At 33.1% G+C, this 27,051-nt stretch overlaps 4 protein-coding genes and 1 long non-coding RNA gene across 7 annotated transcripts; 4 read left to right on the top strand and 1 right to left on the bottom strand.

The window, feature by feature from the left end:
* Positions 1-136: 136 nt before the first annotated feature.
* Positions 137-1,236, top strand: LOC111214064. Its single transcript, XR_002663546.2, has 2 exons — positions 137-307; positions 529-1,236. It is a non-coding gene; the product is annotated as an uncharacterized LOC111214064 (long non-coding RNA).
* A 776-nt stretch (positions 1,237-2,012) lies between these two features.
* On the top strand, positions 2,013-5,327 carry LOC106438409 (26S proteasome regulatory subunit RPN13). Of its 2 annotated transcripts, none has more exons than XM_048775914.1 (14): positions 2,013-2,153; positions 2,373-2,432; positions 2,501-2,593; positions 2,678-2,737; positions 2,940-2,978; positions 3,054-3,128; positions 3,237-3,303; positions 3,489-3,561; positions 3,909-4,030; positions 4,121-4,144; positions 4,219-4,313; positions 4,745-4,822; positions 4,895-4,949; positions 5,029-5,327. In XM_048775914.1, exons 2-14 carry the CDS (start codon positions 2,400-2,402, stop codon positions 5,109-5,111), a joined length of 897 nt encoding a protein of 298 aa, XP_048631871.1. In that variant the 5' UTR covers positions 2,013-2,153; positions 2,373-2,399; the 3' UTR covers positions 5,112-5,327. The 2 variants fall into 2 exon arrangements, with proteins under 2 accessions (XP_048631871.1, XP_048631873.1); XM_048775916.1 differs by having other exon boundaries at positions 2,037-2,153; positions 2,376-2,432.
* A 10,346-nt stretch (positions 5,328-15,673) lies between these two features.
* LOC106438408 (axial regulator YABBY 5) lies at positions 15,674-18,771 on the top strand. 2 transcript variants are annotated; one of them, XM_013879546.3, is made up of 7 exons: positions 15,674-16,031; positions 16,729-16,848; positions 17,484-17,592; positions 17,676-17,724; positions 17,835-17,910; positions 18,276-18,348; positions 18,435-18,771. In XM_013879546.3, exons 1-6 carry the CDS (start codon positions 15,960-15,962, stop codon positions 18,342-18,344), a joined length of 495 nt encoding a protein of 164 aa, XP_013735000.1. In that variant the 5' UTR covers positions 15,674-15,959; the 3' UTR covers positions 18,345-18,348; positions 18,435-18,771. The 2 variants fall into 2 exon arrangements, with proteins under 2 accessions (XP_013735000.1, XP_013735001.1); XM_013879547.3 differs by having other exon boundaries at positions 15,775-16,031; positions 18,440-18,771.
* A 2,586-nt stretch (positions 18,772-21,357) lies between these two features.
* On the top strand, positions 21,358-23,146 carry LOC106438407 (SPX domain-containing protein 2). The gene is made up of 3 exons (XM_013879545.3): positions 21,358-21,753; positions 22,092-22,218; positions 22,588-23,146. Exons 1-3 carry the CDS (start codon positions 21,424-21,426, stop codon positions 23,019-23,021), a joined length of 891 nt encoding a protein of 296 aa, XP_013734999.2. The 5' UTR covers positions 21,358-21,423; the 3' UTR covers positions 23,022-23,146.
* Positions 23,147-24,238: 1,092 nt separating this feature from the next.
* LOC106443707 (protein IQ-DOMAIN 4-like) lies at positions 24,239-26,746 on the bottom strand. Its single transcript, XM_022716080.2, has 6 exons — positions 26,544-26,746; positions 26,368-26,450; positions 25,770-26,267; positions 25,395-25,622; positions 25,194-25,316; positions 24,239-25,123 (listed from the first exon to the last, which is right to left on the bottom strand). Exons 2-6 carry the CDS (start codon positions 26,434-26,436, stop codon positions 24,428-24,430), a joined length of 1,614 nt encoding a protein of 537 aa, XP_022571801.2. The 5' UTR covers positions 26,437-26,450; positions 26,544-26,746; the 3' UTR covers positions 24,239-24,427.
* Between the last annotated feature and the right edge of the window lie 305 nt (positions 26,747-27,051).

The raw sequence follows: 27,051 nt of genomic DNA on the forward strand, positions 1-27,051 counted from the left end.
AGTTGTTAAGTAGTGATGTGGTTGGACGGTGTGTTTCTTTGGACGTACCAGCATTACAGCTAAATCAGACGTGTATGGACCTCATTGCATCACTTTTCCTCAAGTGCTTTTGTTTTCTTATTAGTATAACAAAACATCTAATTTTCTCTCTCCTTTCTCTCTAACTTTCCCAGAGCTTAAATTTACCGGTTCTCGGCTCTGGTGATTTTGTTTCGTTCTACAGTAAGTTTTTTTTATTATCTAATAACATTGAAACTATGATATTTTTACTAACCAAGGGTGTAACCCCACGAAAGCGAGGAGTCGGGTATGTAGTTGTTTCTCTATATTACTTTGTTGAAATGCCAAGATTTGTGTTTTCACCATTTGAGATTGCCTCTAAGTTTGTTATAATCACGCTATGCAATATGCTTCTAAGTTTTCACCATTTGATTCCAATTCCATCTCACCTTTGAATCTAATGCCTTTATCTTTGAGTGAAAGAATTAATGTTGATGGTAAAAAAAAAAGGCATAAATGGTGAAACAGTTTCATACTGAAGCTAGAAGGAACTTGGAGGAGAAAACCAAGCAGTATGTTAGACAAGTTAACAAGGACAGCGTGAGATGATCTTTGATGTGGGTGATCAAGTTTGGGTCCATTTGAGAAATGAGAGGTTTCCAAATGAAAGGAAATCAAAGCTAATGTCAAGGATTAATGGTCTTTTGACAGTCACACACATAATCAACAACAATGCCTATAAACTCGATATGTAAGGTAAGAATGATGTTTGTGATAATTTTAATGTTTCTAACTTGGCTTTTTTTTGTTGCAGATAATCTAGATTTGAGGACAAATCTTTTTCAAGAGAGAGGGGATGATGTGATCATGCGAATGCAACATGAAACAGTTAAAGAAGAGATCAACAATGAGGATGTCTTAGCTATTCCATAAGATCCAATAACTCGTGCTAGACCAAAGAAGCTGACACTGGAATGCTTAAGTCTATTTATGAAAAATGTCGGCCGAATTTCCAATCACGAAGCCTTCCTCTTTGTAGAGTTTTATCCAACTAACTGATAAACACTTGGCAAATCCTGTTGTGTGTGCTCTTTTTCTCTAACTTGGTTTTGTCTCACTAGATTTTTCAAGTTAGGTTTTTAATGAGGTCACAACTGTCCTAGTTAATTTGCTGATATATCACGTGTGAGTGAATGAACACTTGTTATCAAGCCTTATGTATAACTAGTTGCAGATTGATATTAGAAGAAATAAGCTAGAACGAGGAAATGAATACAACAAGTCAAACAACACATAGATGACTATGAAAAAGTACATTTTTTATATGTAGGAGACAAAAAGAAACAAAATAGCATTCTTGAGTTTTTGATGTTTATGTTGCTATGTGACATCGGGATTCAAAATTTCTTACCAACAATCAAAGCCACGAGACTTGTAGATGCTTTTTGAATCATTGACAACCTCCGATATTTTTAGATGCTTCAAAATTGCTATCCAAAAAAATAAGGTCACGAGAAATTGTAGAAGAACAACTAGTGAACTTTTTTCACGACTTAAATAAGATAACTTTTTTTATAGCTCAGTTTCTTCATGATTTGATATCGAGAGAAAGAGAACCTCGACGAGTCTTTTTTTAAAAAAAATCGTTTGTTTTTAGCTATATTAATGGTTAACGGTATTATTGTCTTTTGATCTATTAGTGAAAATTATATTTCTGATTTTTTACTTGGAGAGACTAGTTTAGGATAAAAACTTAATAAGGCTATTGAGGAGAATTTTCCGAAATATAATTATCAAAGATTATATAACATCAATTTTCCTTTTCTAAAATGTAAATAAGAAACCATTAAAGAATTTTTTTGTAATAATAATTATCTTTTTTTAAATCTGTTTTGAAACTTAAACAAAAGATATTTGAATAATATATTTTAACACATCAAACTTTTAATTAATTAATACATGTCCAAGTTAATTAGGAATTAAAAAAACAGAGCTTTATATAATAAGAAGATAAAAGCGCAAACAAACAGGAAGGAAGGAATCGGAGGAAACATAAAATAAAAAAAAAGGTTAAAAGGAAGAGAAGAAAGAAAAGCCGAGAAAGAGATTGATTATCAGCTAAATCCATTCGTAGCGGACTTTCTTGTGAGAAGGTATTAATCTAATCTGCTTAAGATTTGTGCCTAGGGTTTTTGTTCTTCCATCAGTATCTAAGGATTCGCTTTCAGATCTGCTTTCTATATATTAAATTTGTATTCTCTCCTACAAAGTGCGTCGTTTATCGTTACGAAGCTGCAAGTAGTAGAACCTCCTGCTCTAGCGTTTAGTTTTATCGAAGAGCAGGATTGTGATTTCTTCGTGTACTCTTGCAGTAGAAAGAAAGAGAGAGAGTCGGTGATATGAGTTCAAGTGAAGCTTTTCCCGTGATGCAGGTACAAATTTACTCAGATTGTTGAATATAAAGTTGCAACTGCTAAATAACTTTTGATTTATTTGGCAGGAAATCATGCTTGAGTTTCGTGCTGGTAAGATGTCTTTGCAGGGAACAAGGGTTGTCCCTGATGCACGAAAAGGACTTGTCCGCATTGCTAGAGTAATCTCCCCCCCACACTTGTTACCAGTGGCACGTTACTGGTTGGTTCTCTGCACAATTAATCTTATCTCTTCTCTCTTTCAGGGCGAGGAGGGACTGGTTCATTTCCAGTGGCTTGATCGAACCCTGAATGCGGTTGAAGATGTATCCTTTGCACTTTTAAAATAATTATTATTAGATATAGATTCAAAGGTTATTCAAATTTCAAGTCTTTGCTAGCCCAGTGGATTTGTGACCTGAGCCTAACAACTTGTTCCATTGAAATAAAACAAATTCAGAGACTTATTAATTGTTGCTGGTAGTTGTTCCAGTTACAGTGTTTTCTCCTTGACGATACCATTTGTAGGATCAAATTGTTTTCCCTGATGAAGCGATATTTGAAAAGGTATGCCCGTTCCGTTCTATTTAAGTTGCTAGCATTTTTGATGTTCTAATTTCCCACAACTTGCTTCCTGTTTAGGTTAATCAATCATCAGACAGGGTGTACATTCTGAAGTTCAACAGTGATGACCGCAAGTTATTCTTATGGTTACAGGTGCTTTTATACATGATATGTTTGTGACCTAATCAATTTCATCTTGATGCCTTGCTGATCTTTGATCTTATTTGTTTCTGCGAACTCTTTTTGTAACTAATTTTGCAGGAGCCAAGAGCTGAGGGTGATGCAGACATATGCTCTGCGGTCAATCAGTACCTTAATCAACCACTAGGCACGTAACATTCTTATCTTGTTTCAAACAGTCTAGGACTCTGCGTTAATTCGCATATGAGCCTGAAAATGTTTTTCCCATCTCTCTGGGTGTAACATATGCCCCTGATAATGCAAGCACTCAATGTTTAGTCGCTATATAGCAGGACAGTATTGAATAATTCTAATAAAGTTTCTGTTCACCAGAGTTTGGTGAAGGAGATGCCGTTGCTATCCCGGAGGAAGTGGAAGAGATGGCAGAAGACGATGTTTCATCCAGGTACTGATTTTGTCAAACTCTTAGTCTTGCATAGCCATTTTATCTTCGTGAAACAGATATTATCCTACTGTTTTCCTTATGTTGCATTTTACTTGTGACTACACTTTGCGAATTATAGTTTCTCTTGACAAGGGGTCGACAAATTTTGCTATCAAAAGCTATCTCCTTCTCTTATGGCAAAAAAAAAAAAAAAAAAAAAAAAAAATATCTCCTATCTCCATGATTATGATATAAAGAATGGCTTAACAGTTAATTTTATTATGTTATCAAGGAATATGCTATATTTTGGTGTTGTAAGAACGCTATTACTTTGCTACAAATGGTATTAACTTATTTATCCTTCATAGAGCTGGAAACTTGGTTGTACCAAATGTGTCTACAGAGGTGAGTGATGTGTCATCTTCGTCTGGACCAGTCAAGCTGGCAGACCTCCAAAGAATTCTGAACAACCTCTCTTCTGGTCCTGCAGGTAAAATTATCAACCGCTTGGTACTCCCTTCAATAAGCTTTTCTGGTTTCCCTCTTATATACTCATTCCGGTACGTTGATATTATTTTAGGTATCACTGGAGATGAAGACGAAGGTGAATATTTTCAATTTTAGGTATTCTGTTTATTCATTATTTACCACATCGTCCTCATGTTTCATCTTCCCAAGGCCTAGCATTAGGGGATATCCTGAAGCCGGAGTTGATTATGCCATTGCTTGAGATGTTACCGGTACAAGAACGATTGTCTTCGCATTTACCCGAGGTATGTGCTGGGCGTCAGTGTTTTATATATCTAATGAAGATGATTATTTACATGGACTTGTAAGTTCTTTCTTTCTTTTAAATGTGTGATAGAAGCAACCGAGTCTTGTTGTAAATTTAGGGGACTTAAGAGGCACAGAGGGTCTCTAGATTATTAAATGATTTAGGGGTGGGATTAAAAAGTTGTATGTGGTGAAAGGAGAGCGTTTTATCTGTTGGTGTTGTTGTTTGAGAGTGGAATAGCTTTGATTGGGTAGACAGAACAATAGAATTGACACCAAGAAATTTCTTTTATATTAATACCATAGACAAATTCGGATTGGCCCTAACTTCCATTTTAATCTGTTAGCTCACTGACGTCAACTATTGTTGCCGAGTCCACTAGGCTAATAACAATGTTCATGCACTGGACTAATCCAAGGATTTTGACAGGGTCACTGTAGGGCAGAAGATATACTGGAGTTGTTACAGAGCCCTCCTTTTCGTCAACAAGTAGATGCATTTACCTATGTAAGCCTCTCTGTGACAATGTTGTTTGCGTTCTTGGCTTGATAATCTGACTCCACTTTACTCTCGCTCTAGGTACTTCGCACAGGACAGATAGATTTGACTCAGTTCGGTATCGACCCAAGTAAATGTGAGTCCGGCTCTTGCAATAAAATTTCCAAAGGCTTCTTGTTTCATTTTTATAAATACAGTTTTCACTCTTATTGTAGATAAGTTCACAGTTGTCTCATTCCTAGAGGCACTCGAGGACTCGGTTTCATCGCAATCAAACGACGCAATGGATGAAAGTTGATCTTTTCATATTCTCATGATGTTGTTCCAAGTTCGACCTTTCAACTAAGATACTTATTTTCGTTGTTCGATGAATTTGGATTTATGAAGTTTTGCTGAAGTTTATGTGTTAGGATTTTTATTTTGTCAAACACAGGTTTTCAAGCATTGTTATCAGTTTGAGTTTTATTATTCGATATAACAAAAAAATATATATAAAGCCAGGTCGGTTTTACCAGTTAGACCTTCTATATATTGATGATCTGATGAATCATCATTGAAAAACTTTGAAGGAAAGAAAAGTTTCTTTGTCAATTAGGCACTTGAGGCCATCTGTGTCCTTAAGGCAGTTCATCAACTGTTTATTACATTTTTTTTATTTTACTACCGGTACTTTTTTTTTCTTTTGGAACACCTTTCTACTGTTACTTAAATTTGACTTAAACCGAAATATAATAATTAATAAAAAAATTTTTTGTATAGATCTATCTAGACATCATACTACTAACTGATAATTGAGAACACGGTTCAGTGAAAATGTTATAATTAGATTAGTTCACCATTTCATAATGATGATTCAACTATTTCACAATAGTGACATGTGACTATTTTACAATGGTAACATGACATTAATCATTAAATTTTTCTTAAGTTTTTTTTAATTACCCGGGATTACTTTTCTTAAACCGTTTTTATTACACTAAAATATAAACAAACATAAAACTTGTATAAAACAGTTCTTTGTTTTATTATGTTTAGAAATTATCTCAAAACTAAACAACAAGCTTGTAATCTTCTTTTGTAGTTCATCAGAAACGATGACTACTTATATAGGTAATAGAAGTCCTTTTCTATCCTATTTATATATAGCATTATTTTCTTTTTCTAATACACATATCTTTAGTTATCCTAGATTCATTAAGGATAACTTCTATTACAAGTAATGTTGAAGCTTATCCAACATTCACTCCTTTAAGCTTCAAGTCTTTCTTAGCTAGATCTTGTACACGAATTTGATCCCTCATTTCCTTGACTTTGTATCATTGCCAAAGCTTTAGTCAAAACATCTGCGAGTTGTTCTTTTCCAAGAATGTGTTCCACATCGATTTGATATCTTTCAACACATTCACGTATGAAGCAATATCTCTTATGAATGTGTTTGCTTTGACGATAAAACACTTGGTTCTTCGTTAGTGCAATGGCTGATTTATTGTTGACTTATTTCAATGCCGAGATAATAAGCCAATTCTGCGAGACCAGACATTTCAAATTTATATGACATTGATGCTTTGAACTCCATGATCGACTTGAGGGTGTTTCTAGTCAAAAACAGGTCGTCTAGGTATATGGCCACGATAAGTAGTGTCTCTCCTTCTTTCTGACCTTAGAGCACTTTTTTAAAAGTCAAACTCTTTAAAATCTGGTCAAGCTTTGTGTTCCAGGCTCTTGAAGCTTGTCGTAAACCATATAATGCCTTAGAAAGTTTGAAACTGTATGTTCTTCTCCCTTCTTTTTAAATTCTTCAGGCTGCAACACATACACGTCTTCGTTTAATTCTCCGTGTAGAAACGCTGTCTTGACGTTTAAGTGGTGGATCTCCCATCCACTCGCAACAGCTACTCCAATTAACAACCTTATTGTCTCTATTCAGGCTACTAGAGCGAACACTTCGTCAATGTCAATTCCAAGCTCTTGAACATATTGTTTTGCAACGAGCCTAGACTTGAATTTGTTGATCGTTTTGTCTGCGTTTCTCTTGATTTTGATCGTTTTACTCATGGTGGCTTCTCCACCAATATCCATGTTTCATTCTTTTTAATTGAATCGATCTCATCCGAGCATGCATCTCTCCATCGTGTTCTCATGCTGGCTTCTTTATTGTTAATTGGTTCGTCGTTAAGTATGAGAAGAAACATCTATCATTCTGTGTCAGCTACCAGAATAAGTGGGACGGCTTGCTTGACGTGTTGAACGTCTCAGTTCTTGTGTCATATCTTGTTATGTTACTCCTTCCGTATTAACTAGTTCGAGTGTTTGAGTTTCTTCTTCTGCAGCTGCACACTTTCTTGTTGATTTCCAATTACGAATGGACCATGACTGTCGTCCATTGTAACTCCCCAAGAAATACAAAACATTTTAGGTTCAATCTCCATCTCGTTGTTGGCTCCCTTCCAATTCGAACATGAGTTCTCGTTAAAGATCACGTCTCTGCTCACCACTATTCTTCTCGTGCTTGGATTATAAAGCCTAGACGTTTAAGATGAAATCAAATGAGAGGGAGAGTTTGAGGTGGGGAAGGAAACACGATAGTTTATTTTTAGGTGGATCGGATTTTAGAGTTGAGTTTAAACGGGTTGGATCTCTTGGTTGGCCTTTGTAAATAATCTATTCTTTTAAGAAGCAAACTAGATTCTGATCCGCCCTTTGAAAGGGCGGGTATATTTTTGTTTTAATTTTGAGAATTTTAGTTTTTATATTTGTGTTTAATATTAATATTAATTTAATATAATTTTTGGTAATTATATTAAATATGTCAATGGTTGCATAACTGTACACTTGTGTCATATGCATTTGAGAAATTATTTTTAAACTTTATTCCTAAAATTTGCAACATATTATATTTTTTTAATAGTTACCTAACATAATTCGTCAAAAATATCCGTACCCAAAAAATCCGACTCGGAATCAACCCAAAAATCAAAGTATCATATGAGTAGATTGGACCCATATACTCAAGTGGTTCTTAAAGTGTTATATCAGAAAACAAATATAAAACCCAATCCGCACTGAAAACCGAACAAATGTTTTTGATTTTTTTAATAAATTCTATTAAATATATATATATATATATGTGGGTTAATATGGTCTTCGGTAAATAAAATAAAATTGAATAATTTTGTGATTCTTTTGATTTTGATGAAATTGTTAAGATGTCATTCAAAAAAAGAGTAAATGGTAATATATAAAAATAAAATTAGTTGATATGAAATATTAATAACCTATTATAAGATTATGTTATTTATTTTAGATTTAAAATTTATTTTTATGATAATTTTAAGATATTATTGAACACTTGAAATAGTAATATATAGAGAAATTTATCAAGTAAAAAATAGTATACTTCAGCAATAAACATTTTTTTATGTAGAAGTATTTCATTTAAAAATTATCGTATTTTTCAAAAGTGTGATAAAGATTACAATTATGGTTTTCTTGTCCAGTTTTTCACTCCTCAACATTACACCAAATCGAGTGAGCATCTGAACACACAAATATACATATAGTGAAACCTCTATAAATTAATAATGTTGGGATTACACCAAAACTATAATTTTTATTAATTTATAGAGATATTAATTTATTGATATACTAATTAAACAAAAAACTCAATTTGAGACTATAAAATTATATTATTTTATAGAAATTTTTAGTGTATATTGATTTAAAGAGTATTAATTTAAAAAGGTTATATTATATATATATATATATATATATATATATTTCAATCTTATGGTTTCTATTCTTCCACCCGCTCAGATATATTACGTAACCGTAAATTCTAAATCTTGTTTTAGAATACGGTAGACGTACCTTTTAAAATTTTGGATATTTTATATAGGTTAATTGGAGAGTGATTTTGAGACAATTTATGATATATAAATCTTAACAACATGTTGTATTTTGATAATTTCAGTTATTTTTAAATAAGTTAAGTAACTTAGAAATAAAATACCTGAATCAAAATAGATAGTTTAGTTATCTAATTTATTTTTTAATATTTTTGTGTGTGCTTTAATATAGTTTGGTTAAAAGGTAATAGACAGATTTTATGATTGTGTCATTATGAACATGTCTAGTACACGACTGTTATTCCATATAACCGTGGATTTTAATTAGTTAGTATTGTCTGTTATGCGCATTATGAGTTTGTGATATAGTTTTATACGCATGCGCATATGTATAAAACATACGTAACCGTGGATTTTAATCAGTTAGTATTGATAAGAGAGATGGTCCCGAAAATATAGGAATTAAAGGGGAATTAGTTTGATAACCATTTTCGTAATAGATAGATTATAGTAGTTTTAATATTTAAACATGTAATATTGATTTTAATTGCAGTTATATTTTAAGTTGGATTTAACTATTATCAATAGGACATGTTCCTAATTTAATAGTATTGATTATCTTTAGCCACATTATTCATTTAAAAGAAAAAAATAATATATATTTTATTATAGGGGGAAATAATAGTTTTTGAAGAGGAGTTGGGGCAAAACATATTCAAGTCCTTAATTAGTAGTTATCGATTATTGACACTGAAGTATTTCAGTCTGTAACTCGAATAACCCAAATCTATTTAGTCCATAATTTCATATTATATGACATTTATATTTTTAGTAGGCGAGTAGTCTCTCATCATCCGATGTCTACCAGCTATTTCCGAACAAAGGGAAGTTCATTGTGGGAATAAAGTAATTAATTTTGTTATCTTGATTTCCCCGTATTCTATCACTATCCAAACACTTGTGAGCCAAGAACGAGCGACGCTAGACCTGAAGAAAAATGCTTGTAGGACGAGACGAGAAAGGCTAAGGATGGGTTCGGCAAACTTAAGGGAATCATCTTTCTTTACTACTCAAGTTTACGTCATTTTTTTATTTCCTCAAAAGTATTTTAGGCCAAGAGTTTCATTATATGTATACATTTATATAAAGAAATCGCCCCCCAAGTGCGGTGGTGACTGGAGGAAGAGGGTGTGGGGTTGCAAGAAGTCATAAATGTGATGATACATCGATTTCATGATAACTCCTTGTAACACATCACATGAGCTACTCAACTCCGCATGACTCCAAAACAAATATTCACTCGTTCAATTTTGCATAATAGTTAGTTTTAAAATACTCCAATCATTCCTTGTTAATAGAGGGACCAGCTAGCGTCAGAAAATAGATACAACTAATTAGTACACCTGATTAAGTCGGGATATATATGTAGATGTCTATATATTAGGGAAATTGATAAATTGGGTAAATATCTCTTGTATATTAATTGAAAAACATTACAACATTATTTTATAGCTACGTGTCACCATGATAATAAAATTCAAAATTCTTAGAGAAATAGGTTAGGTACATCTTAACTTATATTATACTTTTTATTAAACTAACTAGTAAATTGATAAGTACTGTACAAAAGAATATTTTCGCACTTTTTCTTAAATAAAAGTTACGAAATTGCTTAATATGGTTAACGTATATATGATAATTAATGATTATGAATCATAAATATTTGATAATAATTTTTGTATCTTAGCTCTTTTTATTTAATTTTATATTATTAAAAGATATTAAACAACCACATTAATCATATAATAAACAAAATTAATTTTTTTCTTATATGTTATATTTTGAATTTTTAAAACGACTATAAATTACTAAAAATGTTAAATGTCTCACACTAAAATTTTCAATTGTTTAAGTTTTTTCTTGTAACAACAAGATACAAATGATCATAAATTGTATGAATATGAAGTCTCATTTACTAGATATTTATATTATATATTAATATAGTTTAAAATTAAACTATAAGCATAATAAAATACTTAAATATGATAATTTCAAAGTTTGTATTGGAAAAGTATTGGAACCTTAATATTTTAATTTTGAAATTTGTATTTAAAAATCGCATATTAGAAATTTTGTGTTTATCACATGAGTTTGATTTTTCAATAATAAATATTTATACTAAAATATACTACATACCTATGTTCATGTCATTGAAATTTAGTTATATACCATATAAAATAAATAACATGATTGTTTTGATTTATTTACTAAAAATGTATCCTAAATAAACAAGATGTATTATTTTAATTTATGTGTTTACTCTAATTTAGTTATATACATAATATGTAAATAAATACAAATAAATAATAGTAGATAAAAAATATTTTTATATATAACATTCACTTCGTGCAGTTACGCTAGTATTTGATTAATACGGTTGTTAAATATTGAATCTTATTTCAGTTCTGAAGTTATTTTTAGGTTATCCACCGTTTTTCACCAGTCTCTATGTTCTAGATTTTATTTTCATAGTGGATCTGTTCTAACTTCTCTTTAGTATTAAAGATAAATAATTCACAATAGATCACAGTATACCTCAAATTTGTAATCGACAACAATATCAATGAGCAGCTGTCAATAGGTAAGATTAAAATCTTTCAGTCAAACTTATACACCATTTTAATGATTTCTAAGAGCATGTTTAATGGATGATTTTTAACGGGGTTTTTAACGGAATATAAAAATCCTCCATTAAACATGCTCTAATGAAGAAATAGATTAAAAAATGAGTATATATGGATTGGGTTACTCGTATAAAGGTCTCCCACTTTTGATATGTTTGGCACTCTCTCTCTCTCTAACAAACACGAATGTCCAATCAGCTGTCCAAACTAAAATAGGTGAGCTCTAACAAACCCTAATGTCCAATCAGCTGTCCAAACTAAAAAATGAACCATTTGGCTCATCCCTAACTAAACCTGAAACATATCAGAAAAGTTTAGTTTCCAATGAAAGCGAATAAAAAACAATGGCCAATTTGCTTTTCATGCTGGTCCCAGCTTTTGCACCCTTCTGTTTCCACACTAGTCTTGACCTTTTCTTTTCTTTTTCCCCATTTCTATGAAACACATATTGATTATTATCATCATGTCTTCAAACTCTCGCTTTTTCTTAGAGCTGGTCATCAATTTTTCCAGCATAATTATTTTTGTAACTTGATTGGATGAAGAAACTCTATAAATTAATAATCTATAAATTTTATTAGTTTCTGATCTACAAAATAATAAAGTAATAGTTTAATGAAAAATCTTATGTCATTGTATGGTTCCAATGAAAGTACTATAATTAATGTATATACAATTTATATAAATAAAAAATTGTATTGTATTGTTTTTATTCATAGTGAAAACTATATTTAATTTTCTTAGTATTTCTAAATAAATTGATGTTATTTTGTCATTTCATATTTAAAATACATTTAAATACACCAAATAAGTGAAGAAGAACAACAGAAAATTGTATTTATAAAATTTAATCAATACATATACCGTAAAACCAAATATTATTCTTATTTTTACATTTACACATATTTTAAATAAATAAATCTAAAAATAAAATTTCTATAATTAATAACAATATAAATTAATAAAATATCAAAATTCCAATATTATTAATTTATAAGGTTTTTACTGTATATGTTTCTTGTGCAGTGACTTTTATCAGTGAACATAAATGTAATTGTAAAACAAGTAAACATTTTGTTTTGAACATGAAAACAAACAAACATCTTATAATTTAACTACATCTAAATTACTAATTATCCCTACATACGACACAAAGAAAAAAGGGAATCGATCCCAGTGTTGATTGAAGTATTCCACGAATAAAGTAGATATGGGAACGTTCTCCTATACCATATCTTTTTATGTCATTGATAATATACAATTATATAGTTTTCTTGGAAGGAAGGCCGACATACAATATATTCTCACGAATACAAATATTCTTTGACCACTACAACATCTTGCCTATAGCCGACCGTACCTTGGTTGTATAAGTTTGTAACATTACCTGATTCAAAATTATTGTTTTGTTGCAATCATTTTTGAGGAATATTATACAATATATATATAATATTCCCTTTATGCATGACTTTTATTATCATTTTAAAATGTTCAAATACATACTTTTTGTATTTTCACTGAACACATAACAAGTGAACAATGTCATAATTAAATTACCAACAGAAAAATCTCACCGAGTATATTAACATACATTTTGTGCTAAGCATATTAAAAATACATTTTATTGTTAAAAACAGTTTATTGTTATAGATTTAAATATCATGAACAAAACACAATTATCGTGTTTTTTCTGTAAAAAGTATTTTCCATATGATAAATAATTTATCAAATCTACGAAGAAGTAAATAAACAAACAAAGCAGGCTATATAACTTGGTTTTATTAAGATAGCTGCTATTTTTTCTTAAAAACAATTTTTGCCTTTCTTTTTTCTAGGCAACCTCTGGTGAATTGAACCCCCTTTAGGTTTATCATCATATTGAACTTTTTTTTCAACTTAGATATGATTTTATCTTATCTAGAGGTGGTGATGTTCTTTATCGTTGGTTGTCTTCTCTCCTTCAAAAAATAACCCATAGTCTCTCGATCATCAACCAAAATGGAGTAAAAAGCTCTTGCTTCTACCGCCTCTGAATTAATTTGGGATATGAATGGTGACCGGGGAACGACGATGAATAATGCATTCCCTAACGTTCTTGAAAAAAATCACAATTCACAAGAAATAATAATTCCTTCTCATTCCGTTTCATTCTTTTTTTTTGTAGAGAATTAAAGAACAAAATTATTCCTTATTAAATTTGATAAGGAATAATCATTCTTTTTCATTCCTGCTATTTTATTCTCGTACGTTCCTTTTTTATTCGTTCATCTTGTTTTCCGAATGGTCACCAGTTAGACCCTTGGATGTCTTCTCTCCTTCAAAACTTAGGGATATCTCAAACAAAGCCTGCTATTCTTTACTGTGACAACTTCTCAGTCGTTCATTTGTCTGTCAATCATGTGTTTAATAATCGCTCCAAACATTTTGAAGTTGATTGTCATTATATTTGAAATTCAACATTTTTTAGTACTTCTCAGCTCGCCAACATCTTCACTAAGTCTCTTCTACGACCCTCTTTCCGACACTGGCACAACAAACTGAATGTTGTTATTTTTCCAACATCAGTTTGCGGCAAAGGGGGAAAGGCTGGAAATATCTGATAATATCGACAATATCAGATAATATGCAGAATATCCAACTTCTATTTGCTTCTATCATAAGAAGATTTTTGCTTCTATCATAAGAAGATCTTTTTTGATATTTACACGAGGTTCTTTGTTATTCACGCGTGTAAATGATCCAGAAAATATATTATTTTTCTATCTAATTAGAATTTAGTATTTATTTCTTCTACAATTAAGAATTTCTTCTAAACTATTTTTTTTTCTTTTTATTATGAATTTTCTTTCACATCTTTGTTTGATCTCTATAGATATGTGTAAATAATTTAATAATAATGTTTAAAGATTTCAAAGGAATTGATGAATCTATGAATCATATTGTTTATAATAGAAATATGTCTTCTATATCTTCATCTATTGTTGTTCTTCATGCTAAAACATCTTTAGCTATCTAGTTTTAAATTCAATCTTTATGCAGATTTAACTTCCTGGTTTCAAAGAAAATTTTAGTATCTTATGTTGTTAGACATATTAATTGATACTACGATTGTATCGACTGATTATAATTTGTGTTTGGCTTCTGAATTGTTCTTAATGATGTCCTTGTTTGCTTCTCTGATTAGAGTTATCGTAAAGCCTAATGTTTCCCTTTCGATCTTTACATCATTTTAATTGTACGTATTCCTAGTTATTGTTTCATAATAACAATAAGAACCATTTTTTTTGTCTTATCTCTTTTTCGATATGAAAATAAATATTGATTCAACTTTTATATACTACAATTTGTTGTTGTACACTTGTAGTAGATTTTACAGGGTTTAAAATTCGAAATATCAATTTTGTATTACTACCGGGAACCAATTGTGTTATCTTTGTTTCAGAATCTGAAATTGAGTTTAAGAGTTATTGATAAGTTTTGCTTTTCTCTTATGTGCTTGGAGTGTTTACGATAAACTAGCAAAGCTAAGAAGGACTAACAAAAAAAAACATTTTTTGTATTTATACTAAAGTTACTTTAAAATTTGATTAGAAATATCTAACTTTGAGTTTCAAAAAAAAGAAAAATATATATAACTTTGTATGAGTTAACTATTTACAATAATTTAATGTAATATAATATTTAATAAATATCAAAACTGTTTTCGTTTATAATTACCATTATTAAACAACCAACTGTATAAAAATGTTAAATCTATTTAGTGAAACATATCTATTTAAACTAAGAAATACAAATTTATACATCAGATCAGCAGCATACAAACTAATTAGTCAAAATTAACCAGATAAAAAACTAGACGAAACCAATAACTGAAACTTTTATAATAGGAAGGAATAGCAATATATAATACTATACTAATTGTCTTAGAGCATAGTGTTACTAATTTTTCATTGTTAAAATATATAATTAGTGTTTATAATAGAAATATGTAGAAAATAAAGAATAAAAAGAAATATGGTACATAGTTTTAAATTAAAATGATTAAATAAAATGAATGGTTAATATTATCTTAGAAATGTTTTTAACATCTGATTAATCGGTTAGTACATCCCAATATTTGGTTACACAAATTATTTTAGTGGTACGAAACCCCATGAGTCAAGCAGACCCTACTCGGTTAGAACACAACCCTACATCGAAATTCCCAAGTCCTTTGCATTGCATATAATAATTTTTTCCCCTTTAACTCTCAACCTCACCTTAGGCTTATTATCTTTCCCATTTATTAAATTACATAAACTTTATGATCCCTTAGCATCGTTGTTCGTACACAATACCCGTTTTTAAGGCAAGTGTCTGCTAGGTTCAAAAAAAGAAGAAGCAAGTGTCTGCTAGGTGGGGGAGAGAGAGAGAGAGAGAGAGAGAGAGAGAGAGAGAGAGAGAGAGAGAGAGAGAGAGAGAGAGAGAGAGAGAGAGAGAGAGAGAGAGAGAGAGAGAGAGAGAGAGAGAGAGAGAGAGAGAGAGAGAGAGAGAGACTTTTCTCCTATATAATTGATTTCATCTTCTATCTATTCCTCTACACAAACAACTTGTTTGGTCTGGTTTCTTCGATCGATCATGGCTAACTCCGCGACGGCCGCTGAGCAACTTTGCTATATTCCTTGTAACTTCTGCAACATAGTTCTTGCGGTATGATTGCTTAGCCATAATGGATCTGCATGTTTTCTGCAAAATCTTGTATCTAAAGATATGGCCAGGCATATTAGATCTACCTTTATTTTCTTTGTACTACATAATGGCTTATGATAAAGATCAATACTGCGGCTCTTTTCATCAGTTCCACTATCTTACTAACGTTCAGAATTCTCATCAATTAAAACCTGTCTAATTTATTTTTGTCAGCAATAGATATTTGGTTTTGCTTATGGTGCCAGAGAGAGGTCACCATCCCATACATGACTTTTTTTCTCCTATCATATGGATTTATCTTCTCTCTATTCTTGCTTTTCTCAAAGAAATTTTATAATTTAAGTTGTGAAATTTTGTAAGGTCATGCATTTGGGTATCCCTATTGACTATGCATAATAAAAAGAGAAGATGATCATCTACCTCATGGCACTAGTTTTGTTTGATAATAAAAAAATTTGATTGCGTTAATTTCAGTCTTTTTTTTTTGTCTTTTGCTCTACAAACCATAAAAACCATAGGAATGTCTAATCTATATTAACAGGAAAAAGAAGTATATTTTCATTGTTCTGGTCATATAAGTTTTTTGTTGATCTAGATGACTATATTTTATGGATCTGGGCAGTAAACTCCAATTATCAAAGAAAGAAAAATAATTAATTAAGTATTATGAGGTTTTTGTTTTGGTAAAAATGTGAAGGTAAGTGTCCCATGCAGCAGTCTGTTCGACATCGTGACCGTCCGATGCGGCCACTGCACCAATCTGTGGTCTGTAAACATGGCAGCTGCTCTTCAGTCGCTTTCACGCCCTAATTTCCAGGTCTTTCGCCCTCCCTCTCTTCACAGTTCCCAAAATTATAGGGATTTGTAATTTAAAATGCTATCTGAAATTTAGGGCTCTTTTGTTTGTTTTCGAAATAATATAGACAGAGATCTGAGCTTCTTGTTGCATGTTTCTGCCTCTAGCCGCCGTCTACATCTGCATAGCCCCAAATAAATTTATTACATAATCTTTTTCAAATTTATATAATTTTCTTTTTCCAGCCTTTTTTTCAAATTTATATCCGCAGCCTTTTCCATAATTATTTCATAGAGCCCTAGCTTATGTTTTGATCTGAATACTGATGTGAGCTGCATCCTCTTTGATTTTGATTGACATGAATGTTAGGGTTCACTAGTTTGCTTTTTTTCCTTTTTTTCTTTCTTTTCCTTCTAAATATATTATCGGATTCCTATCTTTAAAGGTTTTGTCTTTTACTTCTCTTTAAAAATTAATAAAACGTCCTCTAGTTGGTCCACTTTGTTTTCTCTCTTCATTTCCTAAATTAGACAATGCATAGATGATTGCTACTCAATCCTTATGATTCATCATTTTAGTCTGAATATTATAAGTTATTCATAACAGATGTGGCATTCATATATTTGTTAATCTATTGAATATGAAATATGGAATAGGTAACACCTTATGCAATGCCAGAGTATGGATCTTCCTCAAGAGGCAACACCAAAATTTCTTCCAGAATTTCAGCTCGTACCATTTCTGAGCAGAGAATTGTAAACCGTCGTAAGTGAAAATTTCTTTTTATGTATAATTAAGTAAGTAAACATACGGAATAATTTATGTGTATTTCTTATATTGTCGTTCAGCTCCGGAAAAGAGGCAGAGAGTACCTTCAGCCTACAACCAATTTATAAAGTAACAAATTTTTATTTAGACATTTACATATTCATATAATTATGTTTATTATATTCGAAATCTGTTAAGATTGAAGTCATTGATTTGTGCGTAAACTGAAAATTCTGAAGAGAGGAAATTCAGAGGATCAAGGCTAATAATCCAGACATAAGCCACAGGGAAGCATTCAGCACCGCCGCCAAGAATGTAAGTTTTCATTTTGTAAAAAGGCTCGCATTTATTTTAAAACATTCGGTAAAATATATATAATCGCAGTTATTTTTTCTTCATTTTAACTATTGTTAGATAAAAATTAAAATTTCATCAAAATGGTTTGCCAATCATATCCCTACAATAGAATTTATGTATGTACATGTAGTGGCATATACGTACTTAACCTAATAATTATTTTATTGTATGTTATTTGGGAGATAAAGATGTACTTTATCCCTTTAGTAACATTCTCTTATGTATAATATAGTGTGTTCTAACTTCTAACTACATATCTCTGACATTCTGTTATGACAATTTAATAAGTTATTCTATCATTAAATTGATTGCACATATGGTAGTGGGCACACTTTCCTCATATTCACTTTGGTCTAATGCTGGAGAGCAACAAGCAAGCTAAGTTAGCTTAATAATGTAAGTGTATTGTACATCTATCAGATTCACCGTAGTTATATATTTAGTGTTGACTTCAAAATCTTACTTTTATTTCTCTGTTATAGTATAGGTGTGTCTGGCAATAAGTGCTGGAGCTTTGAAGTACAATGGGACAAGTGCTGAGAAGATATCTATATATCAAATGTTATATATATCATTGAGAAGCTATATATTACTCACTAGGTATATGTTATATGATCTTGGGGAACCGTCTGATCATATTTATATATAAGTGAAGATATCTATCTTTAAAACCATATATAGCTAAATTTTATTAATAAGCTGACTATGATTTACTTTGTATGGCATTTGTGTTGTTCGTGTTACAAGATGTATGAGTTCCCTTTTGGATTTATCTTATACATTGAATCCTAAAGTCTACAATATGTATTACTTTCCCTATTATCCTCTATGGATCATTTATGTTTTGTCAACAATCCCTCCATACATCTTATACCATTAAATGGTACAAGTACCGAAACTAAGTATTGTAAGTTGATAATGGTATCCATACTGAGATCGTATTACTTTTTCATTGAAGAAAATTCTTTCAAGAATGGCAAGGAAACTTGTATCGAATCCTCAAGTAGTTAGCGTTAGAGCTACTGATTGCATAACAGATATTGTATGACACAAGATATAACGCCCCACCGCCCATGGATAATGGGCCACCCACACTCGCTTTTTCGGTATGTGGGCCCCATCCCATCCGACGGTCGGTCCGTTAATTTTTCTAAGGCTCGAAATCATTGTTTACTGACCCTGCAATCACCATCCGATTTTTTCTCGTGCTTTGGCCTCACTCACACGGTATCACAAATCACTTTCCAATAGGTTACCCATCCTTTCACTACTCCAGCTCAAGCATGCTTAACTCTAGAGTTCTAAACTGATGTATGATGGAAAATGTAAGTCAACTTTAGTGACATAGATAGCCAAATAATCAATTCTCTTAAGTCTTTCCACATATCACAACTCGGGATGTTACACAAGATATCACAGAGATTGTTGAAGTGTATTGAACTTTTGCAAATTTGACACGATATATATTCGACTAGATACTGAAACATGGAAATCAAGAAAAATATCCAGGATACATTAATGAATTGCTGACATAACAGTAGAGGTTGATTTTTTTTTTTTTGAATAAATGTTTAATTAATTCAAGAAAAAACATTTTTACAATGACTGCAACATAAGTTGAGTGTTTCGAAGGTTTCTTAAGAAATTGGAGAAAGAAATAAAATGTTATCTAAATGAAAACCATGTTTCCATGGCTTTGTTGTGCTTGCGAATTCCCATAGAACGCAAACTGGATATGCGGTTTCGGACAGCTTTGTCCACGTTTTTGATCAAAGTTGCAGGGTTGTTGGAGAGTTCTCCATGCCTTCTCCCATTCCTCTCTTTCCAAATAGTTGATAGTGTCGTCTGGAACACATACCTGAGCAGAAATAATCGGGTCGAGGTCCATGTCTGGTCCGTGAGAAGCCGGATGATCTCCTCCCAATCATTTGTATAGTGCACTGACAGTAGCTTATTAGTAAGATTCTTCCAAACTTCTTCTGAATATTTGCACTTGTAAAACAGGTGATTGCGAGTTTCAAGTGGCTCTGAGCAGAGGGAACATGCTGTTGGCGTAGGCACATTCCAGGTTAAGATCCTATCACCCGTGGGGAGTCTATTTTGAACCGCAATCCAAGCCATAAAGAAGTATCGAGGTGTGTTGCAGGGGAACCAAATGCCTTTGTACCAGTTGACTTTAGCTTGCTCAACACGGATGAGGTTCCATGTCGCTTTAGAACTAAAATCTGCTTTGTAAATATTATCCCCTGCTTTCCACAGACAGACATCTTCATTGTGATTTAGACTTCGCAGACGCAGTGTCAATATCTCCTCTTCTATCGTGTTGAAAATTTCCTCTCGATGTCTCCTTCTGCGGTGAGAGTTGATAGCCTTTTCCACTGTATCATTAAGCTTAATGCCCATATTTATCATGCCTCTTTCATTTGTTGTGTCAATCAATCTGCCACGAGGGGACCATTGATCAAACCAGATAGAGGTTGATTTTAAAATGGGAATGCAGCTAAATATGGTAGAGCACTATGGTTTCGATACTCGATACATTAATGAATTGCTGACTTTACAACTCTGGTTTCGATACTCGATATTGTTAATCTTAATTTAAGTTACAAAAAAATAAAATCCACTGTGCAGACATTTCTTATAAATATCTGGGAATATTAAAAGCTTTGTGTTTTGTAATTTGTATATACGTACATATTTATGTGACAAATTAGGGTATTCGGAAATAAAGAGAACAAGAAAAGAAGTTGACAATTTCGGGTTTGGAAAAATGCACATATCTATGGTTCGAAGCATGGTGTTTTGGTATTGTCTGGTTTTTGTTGGAGATGGATTTTTTTTCTCTCAGGATTCATTAAACGACGAACTCGGTCCGTCAACATCAATAATGTTTAGCACAATATCAAAGACGGCTGAAAAGAGTAAAGACAACTTGCAAAAGAAAGGCGGGATTAATAAAAGGAAAAGATTAGTCGACTCTGTCATAAATGATTACTTTAGACAACCGATAGATATATGAAGATCTCTTTGATTGTATTTGAGACGGATTGACATAGTGGATATGACTACAATTCGATGGACTGGCCATTTTTTGCTGCAGAGATTAATAGTTTTCAGAGTCTGCAGAATAACTACGAAAACGTGAACATATATCATATTCTTTGGAGTTTGGAGTGATGGTCGAGCAAACCAACAAGCGAAATAGGCTAGTACCATAAATTTTATTTTCTCTCATATACAGTATTTCAAACACGGTTAGATAGATAGTTCTCTTTGGAAAACTGTTCTAACCAAAATGGGTAGAAGAGAAAAAAAAAAAAAAAAAAAACAGAACGGGAAACTAATAAACTAATAAAAAATAAAAAAAGTCAAGAGATATGCTTCGAATAAAAAGTGGATATTCCATAAACAAAACTGCGAATATTCGACACTCAATGAAAAACAATATGAGGCAGGAACAGGCCTTGTGGGATGTATTTGTGTGTGTGTGTGATTGCTAGCCTCCCCCTTTGTGCCATGAAATTCGGCAAGAGTCTTAGCAACCAGATCGAGGAGACCTTGCCTGAATGGCAAGACAAATTTCTCTCCTACAAGGAGCTCAAGAAGAAGCTGAAGCTCTTGGAGCCCAGAGGTGGCGTCGAGAATCGCCCAAACAAGCGTTCCAGATCCTCCGACCCAAATTCCACCGACACGGATCCAACGAAGGAGGAGCTTGATTTCATTCGCCTTCTCGAGGAAGAGCTCGACAAATTCAATTCTTTCTTCGTCGAGAAAGAGGAAGAATACATCATCAGATTGAAGGTAAAAAACAATAGCTCTGTTTTTTTTTCGTATGATCTGTTTCCTTTAATCTCAAAACTCATTAGTTTTGATTGTGTCATGTCATTGATTGCTACAGCTTCACGTTTATTACTTGTGATCTGATGTAATTATACAATTCTTGAATATGAACATGCTCTTGTCTGTTTAGGCCTCGGTCCCGTAAGAACTCGGTACTATGTGGGTCTAGGCCAGTGTTCGAATCCTACCTGGTTTTCTATAGGCTTATTAGTCTGGGCATCGTTAGAGATTTCTGCTCCTAGTATTTTTGTCCTTTAGCATATATTTGAAACAGCATATTCAACTCTTTATTGTTGCAGGAATTGAAGGACCAAGTGGCAAAGGCAAATAATTCAAATGAAGAGATGATTAATATAAAGAGAGATATTGTAGATTTTCATGGAGAAATGGTCCTGCTGATGAATTATAGTGCTCTCAACTATACAGGTTATATTTTATCTTCATTTTCTTTGGCTGATCCCTTGACCTCACATGTTTTTTACCTCTTAACAATTTTCACAAGCTCAAATGGATGTTCAGTTTTAGCAGTTCCTTGTGGGGGAGAGTTTTCACAAGTTTTATTTTTTTGCACTAGTCTTCACATTACGTGTATAGAAAGAGTTGATATTCTTCACGATTGGTGTACTGTTTGTTTACTGAAATGGTGCCCACATGATGGAGGAAATATGCTCTAATTTGTTTAATTGTCCACTCGTCGTCGCAGATGCTTTCCTCTTTATAATAAACTCGAGGTTGTTGCTGCCTTTATTCTTATTCTCTAAAATGTGTAGAATTGGGTTCTTTTCGTTTTTATAGGGTTAGCTAAGATTCTCAAAAAGTACGACAAAAGAACCGGGGCTCTTATCCGACTACCATTCATCCAAAAGGTTCTGCAAGAGCCTTTCTTCACCACTGACCTGCTCAACACATTTGTCAAAGAGTGTGAGGCTATGCTGGACCGCCTCTTCCCGTCTAACAAAAACCGGAATCTTGAGGAAGACAAATCAGAGCCAACAACGTCAGAAACCAACGGTTCTGATCTTCTCAGACTTCCTAAAGATTTGTCTGAGATTGAGTACATGGAGAGCTTGTACATGAAGAGCACTGTCTCCGCTCTTAGGGTTTTAAAGGAAATCCGCAGCGGTAGCTCAACAGTTAGCGTCTTCTCGTTGCCACCGTTACAGGCTAGTGGATTAGAAGATGATTCATGGAAGACGAAAGTTGGTACCCTGGAACAAGTAGCCGAATGAATTGTGACTTATTGTTATATTTCAATCTCTCTTTTCTTTAATAGTTATGTACAAGTAAAATCGAATTCACTTAAAAGTTGTGTAAAAGATTAATTAAAACTTAGAGCTGTGACCAGCTTTACACATTTTGCTTTTGCTGTTTTTGTTCCTTTGCTGCATATTTTGAATGGAACCTTCTATGTAACAGCAACGTCTTTTTATATAAAAAAAAAGTGGTGGAACCTTAAATCTCGGTTTAAATAGCGGGTGGCGACTCTTGGCGTCAATGAGATCGACAAACGGTAAATATAAAAGAAAACACCAATTTCATTGATAAAAGAACGTTTAAAACAAAAACAAGAAATGAAAACACAACCAAAACAGAACACCGAAGCAAAACAGTGAAACACCAATTCAAAGCAGAACACCACAAAGATGGGTTAACTCATCAAACATTTTGACAAAGAGTATTATAATATTCTCAGGTTCCTATGCGTTCTCTGAGAGCCCCAGTATTATAGAGTATTTACACATTAATCTAGTTAAGAATTTGTGAGATAAGACATAAATTTTGGCTTAGGTCTGCAGGTCGGTTCAGTTTCAGTTAGTCGGTTCTATGGGTTGCGTCGGTATTGGTTTGTTGGTTTTTTGGATAGTTCGGGTTGGGAAAAATGTGATGAATAAATAAAACTAAACAAAATTGGGTTTATTTGGTTTTGTAATATTTTTTCTGAACTGAATAAAATTTTCCAGTATTCAGTTAAAATTTAAATCAGATAAATTTGGTTAAATTTAGTTAGTTCTTTTGTTATATATACTCTTTTTTGGGGAAAAATTACCAGTTAGAAAAGAACCTGTAGAAGTAGAAATTGAACCAAACCAAGACTCAAAATCATAAATATAAATAATAATTGCAGATTAATTCACATCTCACAACTAAACTTAATGTATGCTGATATTTAAACTTGATTCACGATGACTTCCAACCCCTCCAAACGTAACATGTACGGACAGCGAAAGAAAACTTGATATCATGATATGCTTCCTTTCCGATTAATTTTCTTCTCCTTTTAAGAAAAAATATTAACCTCAGAAACAAAGATAAAGAAACTGAAGATTCGAGTTCAAACTCAGAGATAAAGATGAAGGAGACGATGAAATGAATGATTATTATCGCCGTCGTACTGTTTGGTTCTTGGATATTTTCCCGTAATTTTTTTTGTCAACATGTTTTCCCGTAATTAAACAAACATTCAATGCGACGTAGAGGTTTTTAACTAAAACAATTTAAAAAATAAGAAAAAAAGAAAGAAAACGAAACCGCAAACAGATAATAGTACTTTGTACTCACCCAAAGAAAACAACAAAAACACACACTTTTTTTTCACAGATTCAATCTGATAGAAAAAATCTTGGATTTGAGATGCTTAACCGGTACTACCATTTCTTCTCTTTTTCTCTTCATTTGCAGCGCGTGTCGTAGCTTTGTCCGAATCCGAAACCTTCTTTGTTGACGCAAGAGAAATTGAAGATGAACGCCTCTTCTTTGGCATTACCATTTGCGGAAGTTTATTTTTATCGGACACAACCTTCTTTTGGGAGCCCAAGTTGCTCGGTTGGCCAACACTAACCTTAGAATTCAAAGCTTGCGTGTTAGCCAAGTATCTTGTTCCCACACTATCTTTTGATTTCATAGCTTGCGTGTTAACCATGTTTTTTGCTGTTCCCACACTTCCCTTGGGTTTCTTCAACGGTTGGGGGTTAGTCGTCATGTTGCTTGTTGTTTCCACACTAGCCTTGGATTTTTCAGTTTCCGTATTACCAAAAGAACTTCTGCGTGATAAAGAACTATCTAGGCTCTCAGCTGATCCACCACCAATGCTGTGCCTACGATTAACCCCCTCGCTCTGGTTAGCTTTTCGGCTGACAGATTTTGGTTCTTTAGATCTGGCGGGAGAAGTCTTGATGGAAATCTCGCGTTTGACGGAGGCTTGATCGTCGTTGGATATAGGTTCCCATGGACGAGATGCCATCCACCTGTCAAGCCAACTCCAACCCCAGTGAGGAGTGTCTGCGTCCATCAGAGTCTGGTGTGGATGTTTTGTAGAGTTTCTCCATGTTTGCTGTTTCATTTAATAACATTAATATATGGTTTAACTTTCGCAACGAAGTTGTAGTAATTTTTATATATACCTGATGACTGTAAGCATACGCCAAAGCCCTCTCACGTCTTACAGAAGCTTCTTTACGATTTACAAACTGTGCTTTGATCTGTGCCTTTGATTTGTTGCTCGAATCAAAATCTCCCGCAATAATCTGAAAAGAAGAACTGATGATCATTCTAAGCATTTGTTCAACATTTTGTAGTAAAAGGTATGGAGGTTAATTAATTACCAAATTCTGATTTTGGCCTTCTTTCTGGTGACCCTTCTGCTGGATCAGCGTGTGACGAGCTTTGTTCTCTTCAGATAACCGATTCCTCCTCGCTTGAATCTGTGTTTGTAAACGTGTAAGAGTTTGCATGGAGCTAAGCATCGCGTTCATCTGTCTTTTCACGTATTTTCCTTGTAGCAACGTCTTTAGCCTGACCATTCCTCGCAGCATACGTAGAGTGTGTCTTGCCTGTGAAACCCCAGTAAATGGCCTTCTTAAAAGATGTACTAAACGCATATCGATGCATTAAATTTTAGTAGTTTTACATATTATACAGTAAATCCCTTGTAATTAATAAGACAAGCATTTAAGGGAATGAATGATTTGTATGTATACCTTGTAACATCTATACGCATTTTGGATCTTGATCGCAGCAGCTTCCTCCTTTGATTCCACAATTTGACGTGTTGAGGTATTCAACGTGAGACGTGTGACTTCTACGGCAGCATGTGCAGCCACCACCGCTGCTTCGGCTGCGACAGCCGACGCGAGAGCCAGAGCTTGTCTAGTCTTTGCTTCTTTGGAAGCATCATAGCCTTTATTGTTGGCATATGGCGGAAAAGGAGGGGGAGGAGGAGGGGATGATGGTGGTGGTAACAACGGCTGAGGAGCTAAATCAGCAAACAGAGGAGGAGGAGGAGGAGGAGGAGGAGGAGGAGGAGGGGATGGTGGGGGCAACAACGGTTGAGGAACAAAATCAGGCAACGGAGGAGGGGACGGCCGAGTAATGGAGGAAGATGAAGGATCTACAGGAGTAGTCTCCTCCAATGAGAATTCAATGGATTCTCTACTCTTTTGTTTCCCAAACCATTTCTTCTTCTCCTTCTCCTGTTTCTTGACAAATCAAACACCAGTATCAAAGAATCAGCAATCCTTATTATTACAAATTCATAATGATTGTTCAAGAATTATAGAGTAAAATCTAGAAACCAACTTGATGTTTTTTGTCTTTTCCTGTAGGTAAACAAGGGGCCGAGACACATGCTAACCAGCCCTTTCCCATCTTTTTTGGCTCTCCTGAAATTTCAGACAATGTTTGTTTGAATCATTCTTACAAAAAATGAAATCAATAAGAGGCTAAGGCGGAAGATGAGATCATGTATAAAAGACCTGGTCACGATGGGCCCCACCGTTTTGTGGGAACCCAATTGACTTTTGTAGATATTGAGCTTTGTACGAACTATTCAGCAGATATAACGACAGATACGTTATAACCTCCTTTAAGTTTCTTCCTTCTTTCTTAAATTCTCTGCTTCGTTGTTCTTACTATCTTATTTTAACTCTATAATTTATTTAATTATTTATTTCTGGAGTTGTTGTTTTTAGAGTTACCAGCTTTTATTGTTTTACATATATCTAAAGGTGTTAGACAAAATTAGAAAATTGGTTAGATGATGCAGGCGCGCTCCTATCTTCTGTTTGGTCGAGAGTTTCCGTCATCAACAAGAAATGATAAACTAAAACAGAATAGAGAAATTAAATCCATAAGTCTAGGGGGTGTTCAATAAGTAAAACAAAACTAACCGAAACGAAACGAACCGAAATAAAGAAAATGGTTGGATATGGTAATATCGTCGTAGATCGAATATATGTTACTTTTAAGAAACTGAAGTAGTAG

The sequence above is a fragment of the Brassica napus genome, chromosome A3 (assembly GCF_020379485.1).
Source record: "Brassica napus cultivar Da-Ae chromosome A3, Da-Ae, whole genome shotgun sequence".
NCBI classification, from domain to species: Eukaryota; Viridiplantae; Streptophyta; class Magnoliopsida; order Brassicales; family Brassicaceae; genus Brassica; species Brassica napus.